Genomic DNA, 12,268 nt, shown 5'->3' with positions numbered 1-12,268 from the left:
GTTTTTTGATGTGAATTCTTTAAGATTTTCTACATATAAGATCATGTCATCGGTGAAAAGAGATAACTTTACATCTTCCTTTCCAATTCGGTTGCCTTTTATTCTTTTTTTGCCTGATTGCTCTATTACTATGTTGAGTAGAATTGGCAAAAGTGGACATCCCTGCCTTGTTCTTGATCTTAGGGGAAAAGCTTTCAGTCCTTCATCACTGTGTATGATGATAACTGTGGATTTTTCATATATGGTCTTTGGCATGTTGAGGAAGTTCCCTTCTATTTCTGGTTTATTGAGTGTTTTTGTCATGAAAGAGTGTCAGATTTTGTCAAATGTTTTTTCTACGTCAATGGAGATGATCATATGGTTTTACCCATTATTCTATTACTATGATGAATTACCTTGATTAATTTTAATATGTTGAGCTACCCTTGCATTCTGGGGATAAGTGCCACTTGGTCATGGTGTATAATCCTTATAATAGCTGCTGAGTTCCGTATGTTGGTATTTGGTGAGGATTTTTGAGGAATTTGGTCTGTAGTTTTCTTTTTCCTAGAGTCTTTGTATGGCTTTGTATCAGGGTGATGCTGACCTCATAGAATGAGTTAGGAAGTGTTCTCTGCTCTTTAGTTTTTTGTTTTTGGGGGTTTTTTGTTTCTGTTTTTGTTTTTTTTGGAGGGATCCCTTAAAGTTAACAAGAAAATGAATCCACTTTCACCATACTGTTTTCAGATTGTATTGAAGGTATTAGCAAGCACAATGACAACATTAGATTGAAAGACTTGTAAAGAGTAAAACCTTTTATTTTCAGGTAATATGAATATGTTCCCATATAATCCATGAGAATAAATGGAAAGTAAGATAATTCAATAAAGTAATAGGATATAAAGCTAAAATACAAAAGTTAATAGCTATTATATGTACAAAAACCATTAGTAGATATATGGAAGAGAAAGTACTATTTTTCAATATCAATAGAAATAAAATACTAGAAATAAACATAGCAAGAATATACAGGGCTTCCCTGGTGGCGCAGTGGTTAAGAATCTGCCTGCCAATGCAGGGGACATGGGTTCAAGCCCTGATCCGGGAAGATCCCACATGCCACAGAGCAACTAAGCCCGTGAGCCACAACTACTGAGCCTGTGCTCTAGAACCCGCAAGCCACAACTACTGAGCCCTTGTGCCTAGAGCCCGTGCTCCACAACAAGAGAAGCCACTGCATTGAGAAGCCTGCACACCACAATGAAGAGTAGCCCCTGCTCCCGCAGCTATAGAAAGCCCGTGGGCAGCAACGAAGATCCAATGCAGCCAAAATAAATAAATTAAATAAATTTTTTAAAAAATGAATATACAAAAGATGAGTGGGAAAAACATTAAAACAATCTTGAAGGAGCTGTGGGGGAAGAAGAAATTTTCCTCTACCTTTCTGAGTTTCTCTGGCTGATCTAAGAATTAAATTGACATGAGAGATTAACAGAAAATCAAACAAAAATTTAATAACATGTATACATGGGAGAGACCCAGGAAAACTATGTAACTCCTCTCCTCTTCAGTTTTTTAGAAGAGTTTGAGAAAAATTGGTATTCTTCTTTCAGTGTTTGTTAGATTTCACCAGTGAAGCCATCTGGTCCTCAGCTTTTCTTGGTTAGGAGGTTTTTGATGTTGAGTCAATATCCTTACTTATAAGTCTGTTTAGATTTTCTGTTTCTTGAGTCAGTTTTGGTATTATGTGTATATATCTAGGAATTTTTCCATTTCAACTAAGTTATTTGATTTGTTTGTGAACAGTTGTTCATAGTATTCATATACTTCTTTTTTTCTTTTTTTTTCTTTTTTTTTCTTTTTTTTTTGTGGTATGTGGGCCTCTCACTGTTGTGGCCTATCCCGTTGCAGAGCACAGGCTCCAGACACGCAGGCTCAGTGGCCATGGCTCACGGGCCCAGCCGCTCTGCGGTATGTGGGATCTTCCCAGACCGGGGCACGAACCCGTGTCCCCTACATCGGCAGGCAGACTCTCAACCACTGTGCCACCAGGGAAGCCCCCATATACTTCTTACTCGTAGTAATCTCCCACTTTCATTTCCGCTTTTAGCAATTTGAATCTTCCCTTTTTTTCTTAGTCAGTCTAGCTAAGTTTGTCAACTTTGTTGATCTTTGCAAAGAACTTGCTTAAAATTTTTTCCTATTGTTTTTCAATTCTCTGTTTCATTTTGTCCACTCTGATCCTTATTATTTCCTTCCTTCTGCTAGCTTTAAGTTTAGTTTGTTTTTCTTTTTCTAGTTTTTTTCAGGGCTGCAGTTAGATTATTGATATGAGGTATGGCTCTTTTTAAATGTAGGTGTTCACAACTATAAAACTTCCTCTTAACATTGCCTTTGCTGTATCTCACAAGTTTTGCTATGTTGTATTTCCATTTCAGTTCATCTCAGGTGTTTTCTAATTTATGATTTCTTCATTGACCTATTGGTTATTTAAGACTGTGTTGTTTAGGGACTTCCCCGGCAGTCCACTGGTTAAGACTCTGCCTTCCAATGCAGGAGGTGTGGGTTTGATCCCTGGTCAGGGAACTAAGATCCCACATGCTGCAGGGTGTGGCCAAAATCTGAAAAAAAAAAAAAAAAAAAAAGACTGTGTTGTTTAATTTCCACATATTTGTGAATTTTCCAGTTTTCTTCCTGTTATTGATTTATAGTTTCATTTTATTCTGGTTGGAAAAGATACTTTGTGTGATTTTAATTTTTTAAAACTTACTATAATATTTCTGCATTAACATATAGTTCATCGTGGAAAATATTCCATGTGTCCTTGAGAATTTGTATTTTATTGTTGTTGAGTGGGATGCCCTGTGTATGCCTGTTAGGCCTAATTGATTTATAATGTTTAAGTCTTCTATTTCCTTTTTGATCTATCTGGTTGTTTTATTATTAAAAGTAGGGTACTATAGGGCTTCCCTGGTGGCGCAGTGGCCTGCTGATGCAGGGGATGTAGGTTCATGCCCTGGTCCGGGAAGATCCCACATGCCGCGGAGCGGTTGGGCCCGTGAGCCATGGCCGCTGGGCCTGCACGTCCGGAGCCTGTGCTCCGCAACGGGAAAGACCACAACAGTGAGAGGCCTGCGTACTGCAAAAAAAAAAAAAAAAAAAAAAAGTAGGGTGCTGAAGTCTCCAGTTATTATTGTAGAACTGTCTGTTTCTTCCTTCAATATCAATTTTTCTTCATATATTTTGGAGCTCTGTTGTTAGGTGTGCATATATTTATAATAGCTGCATCTTCTTACTGGATTAAACTTTTCTTCCTCCAACATATAATGTTCTCTTTTGCCTCTTGTAGCCTTTTTGACTTAACATCTATTTTGTATGACAATAATATAGCCACTCCAGCTCTCTTTTGGTTACTGTTTGCTTTCAATATAATTTTCCATCCTTTTACTTTTAACCTCTTTGTATTTTTTTATCTAAAATGAATCTCTTGTAGACACCATATAGTGTTTTTAATCCAGTCTGCCAGTCACTCTCCTTTTAATAGCAGAGTATAATCAATTTATATTTAAATTCATTGTTGATGAGAAAGGATTTACTTCTGCCATTCAGCTTTTTATTTTCTGTATGTCTTATATGGTTTTATGTTCCTCAGTTTCTCCATTATCACTTTTTGTATTTAGTTGAGTTTTTAATTTTTTTAATAAATTTATTTATTTATTTTTGGCTGTGTTGGGTCTTCATTGCTGCGCTCAGGCTTTCTCTAGTTGCAGTGATTGGGGACTACTTTTTGTTGTGGTGCACGGGCTTCTCATTGCAGTAGCTTCTCTTGTTGCAGAGCACAGGCTCTAGGCATGTGGGCTTCAGTAGTTGTGAATCACGGGCTCTAGAACACAGGCTCAGTAGTTGTGGCACAGGGGCTTAGTTGCTCCACAGCATGTGGGATCTTCCCGGACCAGAGCTCAAACCCATGTCCCCTGCATTGGCAGGCAGATTCTTAACCACTGCGCCCACCAGGGAAGCCCTAGTTGAGTCTTTTTAGTATACCATTTTGATTCCCTTCTTTTATGTATATTTTGAAGTTATTAGTGGTAACTTTAGGGATTACAATTAGCATCTTAAACTTAAGACAACCTAGTTTGAATGATACCAAATTCATTTCATTAGCATATAAGCTAGTTTCATTAGTGTACAAACACTATGCTACTGTACATCTCTGTTCCTTCTCCTTTATATTGTTATTGTCAGAGATTACATGTTTATACATTGTGTGCCCAACAACATAAATTTGTAAAGGTTATTTTATTCATTTACCTCTTAAATCACATAGGAAAAATGTGGAGTTACAGACAAAAAAGTACAATAATACTGGCTTTGACATTTACCTATGTAGTTAATTTTACCAATGTTATTTCTTCTTATGGCTTTGACTTTTCATTTCACTCTGAAGAACTCCTAACATTTCTTGTAGGGCAGATCTGTTAAGAATGAACTCCCTTAACTTTTGTTTATCTAGAAATATCTTCATTCTCCTTCATTCTTTTTTTTTTTTTTTTTTTGTGGTACGCGGGCTTCTCACTGCTGTGGCCTCTCCCGTTGCGGAGCACAGGGTCCAGACACGCAGGCTCAGTGGCCATGGCCCACGGGCCCAGCTGCTCCGCGGCATGTGGGATCCTCCCAGACTGGGGCACGAACCCGCGTCCCCCGCATCAGCAGGCGGACTCTCAACCACTGCGCCACCAGGGAAACCCTCTCCTTCATTCTTGAAGGATAGATTTGCTGCATATAGAATTCTCAGTTGATAGTTTTCTTTCCTTTCAGAACTTTAAATTATGTCAGCCTGACACCTTCTGACTTCCATGGTGTCTGATAAGAAATCGGGTGTTAATCTTATTGAGGATACCTTGTTTTTGATAGTCGCTTCTCTCTTGATGCTTTCAGAATTCTCCCTTTGTCTTTTGACAGTTTGACCATAATGTGTCTCAGAGTATAGCTCCTTGAGTTTATTCTGCTTGGAGTTTGTTGAGCTTCTTGGTTGTGTAGATTTGTATCTTTCATCATATTTGAGAAGTTTTTAGCCATTATTTCTTCAAAATTTTTTCTGCCCCTTTGTTTTTCTCTTCTGCTTCTGGCACTCTTATAGTACATGACTCTGCTCATTTTTATTCATTCTTTTTTCTTTGTGCTCCTGAATTCAATTAGGAATAATTGATAAGTTCAGTAAGTTCAGTTGTCTTACCTTCATGTTTGCTGTAGTGAATTTTTAATTTTATTCTACTTTTCAGCTCCAGAATTTCTGTTTGGTTCCTTTCTATAATTCTGTCTCTTTAATGATATTCTCATTTTGTTCTACATTTCCCCCCTTGATTTCCTTTAGTTCTTTGTCCATGGTTTCCTTCAGCTCATCAAGAACTGTCATTTATGACAGTTGATTTAACATCTTAGACTAGTAATCTCATTGTCTCAGCTTCCTCAGGAATGGTTTTTGCCAAATTCTTCTTCCTGTGAATTGTCCATACTTTGCTCTTTCTTACTATGTATTGTAATTTTTTTGTTGAGACCTAGACATTCTAAGTATTATAATGTGGTAACTATGTAAATCTGTTCTCTCACTTCTTAGTGATTGCTGATTTTTGCTCATTAAGGGCTGGAGTCATCTGTTTGTGTTATTTCCAAACTGTTTTTGCAAAGTGTGTAATCCTTTTTGTGTGTGGTTGCAAGTTTCTGTTCTCTTATTGCTGCAGTTAGCTGGTGACCTGACAAAGATTTCCTTAAATGTCTGGATCAAAAAAAGGGACAAAAAGAGTTCTCTTTTAATATTCTGATAGATACCACCAATGGAAGCTGCTGCTGCCTGTTCCAGAAACTATTGCTCCTGGAGCCGGTGGGCTGCTATCCCCACAACTACAGGAGGGAGGAGCTGAGGAATGGGGGATGGTAGTTGGTTCACACATGCTGTTAACTTAAGAAAGATCAACAGCCTCTCCTTTCACACACTCTCTTGGTTGTTTTAAGTGTCTGATAAGGTTCTGTAGCTCTAAAATGGTTGATTCCAATTGCTCTTTCCGTCTCAGTTTTTACTTTGGTGGAGGGATTGAATTCTAGATCTTTCTACTGCTTTATTTTGCATCAGTGATGTCTTTTGAAGTGCAGATGTTTAGATTTAAGCTCAATGTCACATTCAAGAATCCTTTGCATAAACCATGGTGACAAAGTTTTTCTCCTGTGTTTAGCATGGTTGGATGGCAAAGCTTTGGTGTGTAGGCAGGCCATATAGAGGCTTGTGGAGGAAGCATGGCTTGATGAGAACTGTCTGGGGAGTACAAGTGAGCTGTGTGGGGCCTACAGAGGGAATTGGTGCATCAGTGCTGGCAGGAAGCCTTTGGGTGCCAGTTTACATGTTAATAAGACTTCAGGAAAGCCATCTGCAGGTTGAGTTGCTGAGGCTGTAAGTTTGCTCAGGCACTTAATGTTCTGGGCATGTGACTGAGCAGAGTTCTACTGGATATCCTCATACCAAAACCACTGACCCACTCTGCATCAGCTGGAAGCCACAGGAGAGCAGAGCCCCTTTCTTCTGTGGTGTCCCTTCAGTGCCCTCTATCGAGTAAGCTTAACAGCCTCATGTTTATTTTGAAAGGAGAAATGCTCAAAGGAATTCCATGTTGTCACAGAGCATATATTGCAAGGTGAATATAGGCAATAAATTGATGAGCAGCACATAAGATATCAAATAGTGTTTAAATTAATAGGCCATCATTTGAGGCTTGAAATTTTACTATAAATATACCAGTCCTCAGTATAATCATTATTGAAAACCTCCAACTTAGAGATCTTATAAAATAGAGAATTGAGTCGCTATATGTGGTCTCAGAGATGAAACCTCTAGAGTATCCTAAGCAGAAATTACTCTGAATTGTCATCAGTTCACTTCCATTGCACACCCAAGGAAGTGAGAGTGTTTCTTTAACTTATTATTGATTAACCCATATTCTTTTGTAGGAGTCTGTTGATACCTTTCTAAACTTGAAGAACAGCCTTAACGTTATGCATTAAAAACTTACCCCCTTCTTATCACAATAATGTACTTTTAAGAACAGATATATTTATATGATATTTTGAAAGCCTGAGTTATTTGGGCTTTCAAATACTTTGTGACTGTTTGTAACTGTATGTGAAAATTTTAAATTTTCTTAATGAATATTTATATCACACCTTATATGAAGGCTTTATATTCAGTTGGATTCATTGTACCTTTCTGATTGGTTCATGGTGCCCTGGCATGCTGTATTGATGTATACATATTTTGAATATCATTCCTGCTTACATGTGCAATAGATACTTAATTTGGTTGGTAAGGGAATGGAGATAATAGGTAAAATCCTTGATCCTTGTGCAGATTCTTTTTTTAGATTTTCAGTGAGAGATAGTTTCTTACTAGGTTACATATTGACGCTTTTGCAGTAAGCTTTTCTTGTGCATACCTGTCCTAGGAAAAACAACTTGCATATACATATATTATAGGAATAGAGGCTCAGTAGATACCCTTTTATTTCAAGCAATAACAAATTATTGCTGAGAATAATTAAATAGTATTTTCCCCAAAGATGGTATTACTTAATCCTTTACCTGTTTTATATAAGTTCTCTTTAACTTTTTTGTTCTCAGATTCTTGGCTTTTATTGTCAAGTATATATATAGTCAATTCTAGTACACTTTGTAGCTAACTCAAAGCAAATATTTACATTTTATTTACAGCTGTCATTTTTCTCCCAATTTGTTTATCTCTCTAATATCTCTGTTGATGATTCTTCTAATATTTCTTTATAAGCCAGGTAGTCTTAAGTGAGTCTTGTTAGTCTAATAGTCAGTAGTATAAGTAGTAGAAATAATTTTATTTAAAAGTATTTTGTATTTGTCTTGAGGATAAGCGTACTTTAAAAATTATTATTAAGTAGTTCCCTGGTTACCAGAAACACAATTCATGTAACTTTTCTGTGTTTCAGAAACCTTTTTCCAAAAAGGACAAAGGAACTCAAGTCAGTTGTACATAGTGCTCCTGGTTGGAAATTATTTGGTAAAGTCCCTCCCAGAGAGAATCTTCAGAAAACTTCCAAAATCATTCAGCAGGTAAGTACTAATGTAGCCATGTGGTTTGTCTTGCTTTTCAGATATTCTTTTCTAGATAATTAACCATATTCTATTTTCATTCCTTTTTCTTTTTAACATGTAAAATTTTGGGACTATAGATATTTGTAGTAACTTTAACTTTTTTTTAAAGCATGACATATTTTCAGTTATCTTTTATGGTTGTGAAAATTCTTTACAGTCATAGAACATTGATTTTGTTTCCTAGTTATTCCTTGGATGGCTTTTTTTTTTCCTTAGCAAACCATTGTCACCACAGACTTTGACTTCTAGCCGAACATGGTAGCATTTGCCAGCGGCACAGATTTTATGGATAATGGGTAGTTGTGAACTGATAAAGCAGCATAAAGTGAAAACCGAGTAGATTTTGAGGTCGAACTCTTTCCTTGGTCACTTTTCTGGTTTTCTGTCTTAACCAAGGACTTTGTGAGAGGGCGGGTGTATAGTCTGTTTCCAGTAATTTAGGAGCCATTTCTTCTGTTATCTGTTTTAATATCCATATTCTTGAGTTCTTAAGAATTTCAGATCTTGTTTGACTCCTGAGCTTGTGCTTCTCAGTACTAGGAGATAAGTGAGACTGGAATGCAGTGAGACTGTATCAATTTGTAGCATTTTTAATTTTAGAGAAGCTGTTTCTCAGGAGATATTATAATAAATTTCCTATTTCTCTCCTTCCAGTTGTAATTTATCAAATTTAGCACATCCAGCATTTATAAAAATAATCACATTAAAGCAATAATCATCATTCAAACTGGAAAAAATACCTTCCTTTAAGTATTTACTAGTGTTCTTTTTATTGCTCAAAAGAAAAACAGGTTTCCCAAGTAAATGAGAACATAATTTTTAGATCTTTAAAAGCATTTGTTATAGTTAATTTTATTTACAAGTAATTAAAATAGTGACCAGTTTATATGTTGCTGAGACTTAAAACTGTAGTGCTGTGATTCCCAAGCTGTGTGCCTAGGGCACCCCATGTGCTGCAGCTAACGCAGGGGGGAACCATGGCAAACTCAGTGATGCTACACATCTGCTGGATATGGTGCAGACTGATAGCTTGAGGTAGTACACAATTTCAACATTAAATGGCAATGTATTATTTTCTGTGGCATCGTATTCTTGTGAATCTGGTTTTTCCTAGTTTGCTATGATAAAAATCAGATACTGTGCAAAAATCAGTGTGGAACAGGAAATGAAGGTGATGGTGTCCAATCTGATTTCAAGGTTTGTGAAATTGTACAGTGCACAAAAGGCACACATGCCCAATTAGTAATTAATTGTGGTTATTTAAGAATGCAATAAAATGTTTTTCTTTTAATTTATGTGTACTATTTTTTCAAGTGGTTACTAAGTGCTAGGACATAAATCTTTACTTAATTATTGGACATAAATACTTATTAAACAGAATGTTTAAGGATTTCTGTTGGTTTAGGGGGCACCAAGAAAAAATTACTGAGACACTAAGGTTACTGTTAATCCAAGAAAGTTTGGGAATCTTTGCTATCTGGACATTAACTCTTTTTTCGTGAAGTCTTTCAGAAGACCAAGTTTGCCCTCTAGAGGCAAAAACAGTGGTCTTGCTATTGAAGGTTTGTATTCTTGACTTTATGATAGTTTACCTGAAATATGCTTGTGCATATACTTTAATATCTTTATGTAAACTAATATTCTGTGATATTTTCTTACCATAGATCTCTAAATAAGTTACTAGTGGATAATTATCTGTTTACCAATATGTCTGTGCCTTTAATGTGCTGTTTTCATTTTGGAAAGCCAAGGCCTCACCTCCTCTCTCCTTTTTATATATATGTTGTTTGAAAATTTGATTAGTGGTCAGGAAAAAACAACTCTTATTTTCATATGGGAAGAAGGAGTGAGTTGAAATGCAGTTTCTATCCTCTGTCCCTTTTCTGGCCTTTTACACATGATGATTTCTCCCAGCTGCTTCTTTTAATTTTTGAGTTTTCCATTTGTGTGTAGGTGCTAATGTGTATTTTGGTGCCTTTTTCATGGTTCTGTTTGTTTTGGGGGGGCTGTGATGGATAGCGAAGTCCTTATTCCTCTGACCGTTTTCCACGTTCAAAAATATGTATCTCTTTCACCATGTGATGGAATATGTTTCTGCCTCTCCTTTTCTGCTTTCTCTTTCCCTACTGTTTGTGTCCTCTACTCCACATTTGTCTCACTTTGCTGTTCTCTTCACTGCAATTGTCATTTTAAAAGTGGGCATGATTGGGCTTCCCTGGTGGTGCAGTGGTTGAGAGTCCGCCTGCCGATGCAGGGGACACAGGTTCGTGCCCCAGTCTGGGAAGATCCCACATGCCGTGGAGCGGCTGGGTCCGTGAGCCATGGCCGCTGAGCCTGCGCGTCCGGAGCCTGAGCTCCGCAAAGGGAGAGGCTACAACAGTGAGAGGCCCGCGTACCGCAAAAAAAAAAAAAGTGGGCATGATTTTCTTTTATTGGTAATGGTAAAGTTATAACTTTCTGTCTCTGTTCCCACTTGAAAACATTTTTTTACAGCCCTGATTTCTAAACTCTAAAATATTATCAATATAAAACTACATTTGAGATCCTTGACCATCTATCTACCCCTTTCAAATGTGTGTTATATGTTTGGAATGAGAAATTTAAAATGATGTTAAGAGTAAAGCCGTGAAGAGTGTTAAGACACATCTGTCATGTTTTAGGATAAGGTCTTAAGCTGTTAAGGCTATAGAAAATGAAGATAGCTAGTATTCCAGTGTAAAACTGCCTGAAACAGTAAGGCAGTGCTAGAAGTACTAAGGAAAAAATAGATTCCTTTGACCTTCCTAAAGATGCCTCACTTGCTTATTGAATGACAAAACAGTAAAATTTGTTAGAATATTAGAGTAGTAGTAGTATTTTATAGGATAATTATTTTATTAAGCAAATATTCAGAAAGGAGTTGCCATATTCTTAAGGATGAGTATATGTTTGGGAGCCAGAATTTTTTTCTAGTAGAGAGACACCTATAAGATTATAAACCAAACTATAGAGTAAAGTAGTGTTTGACTTACCATCTTTTTCCTCTATTGTTAATTGCACAAATAACACGATTATGTTCTCTATAAAATATAAAACATTATAGGGCGATATGTCTCATTTTACTTTGCCTTCATATTTTTAGGCCTTTTAAAATTCAATTTTTGTATGGAAAACACAATTATTTTCACGTGTGTATATTTTTACATCTATGGTGTTATTTTTTTTCACGAACAAAATATTACTATATATAAATTTTTTTTGCCTTACTTTATGTGTTTTGTACCTATAGATTTTTCAGAGATATATGAAGTCCAAAAGTGAAAGATACTTGTAGGTTAAATATTTTTTAAAGTTTTATTCTTGTAAATTTTATTAAAGGTCTGATCAGTTTTAGTGCTTTCCATGTTAACAGTAAAGAAACATAAACATCATTTTAGGGTAATAACAAAGTCAGACCGACTCAAGTTTGGCATTTAACTTGACAGTAAATTCCCAAATCACATGAATATTCATAATATTATTTTATGAGGATTATCACATGTGTTCTCTTGCAGGTGTGAAATTCCTGCTTGTGGCCATTTGAACCAGTTGGTGAGCCATGTTAAAAGTTGCATCTATTAATTATAAATAGTATTTCAGTTATATGGTAGTTCAATTGACCTAAGTTTTTGGTTTTTCTAAATTAATAGGCTGAAGTTGGAATACAGCTACATAGTTTGTCTTATGACCTCCAAACTGCAAGTGAGAATTATTTCAAATGCACCATGTTATGTATAATTGTAACATGATTGCATACTAGATTGAGTATACTCTATTTATGTCAAACTGACAGTCTTTCAGTAGAAAGTGATTTTTTTGTTTGGCACTGTTTTTATATTGGCATCTTTTTCATTATGAGGAAATTAGATTGGAGTACTTAGATGATATTTCATGTTTTTCATCACTCGTCTTTCTGAGTGATGTTTTAGTTGCGTGGTTGAATCACTTTCAGATATCTTTTGGCAGGCAAGGAAAAAAGTTTTAAGGCACTAACTGATTTCTTAATCTGAGTATTTCAAATTGTCCAGAAGTAGGATAGGTCACACTGCTCAATTAAGCCTTTGATTTTGAATTGTTAACTTCAGGAACAATAGCGCTGTGG

General features: G+C 36.2%; 1 protein-coding gene across 2 annotated transcripts in view; it reads left to right on the top strand.

Moving 5' to 3' along the window:
- TBC1D12 (TBC1 domain family member 12) overlaps positions 1-12,268 on the top strand; it is a 95,585-nt gene that overhangs the window by 40,365 nt on the left and 42,952 nt on the right. For both annotated transcript variants that reach the window (XM_030865142.3, XM_060286156.2), the window contains exon 2: positions 7,983-8,106. In XM_030865142.3, coding sequence (XP_030721002.1) covers positions 7,983-8,106 — 124 coding nt within the window. The remainder of the gene's footprint in view (positions 1-7,982; positions 8,107-12,268) is intronic.

Source organism: Globicephala melas, chromosome 16, assembly GCF_963455315.2.
Source record: "Globicephala melas chromosome 16, mGloMel1.2, whole genome shotgun sequence".
Classification (NCBI taxonomy): domain Eukaryota; kingdom Metazoa; phylum Chordata; class Mammalia; order Artiodactyla; family Delphinidae; genus Globicephala; species Globicephala melas.
This window is presented reverse-complemented; position numbering and strand designations above follow the sequence as displayed.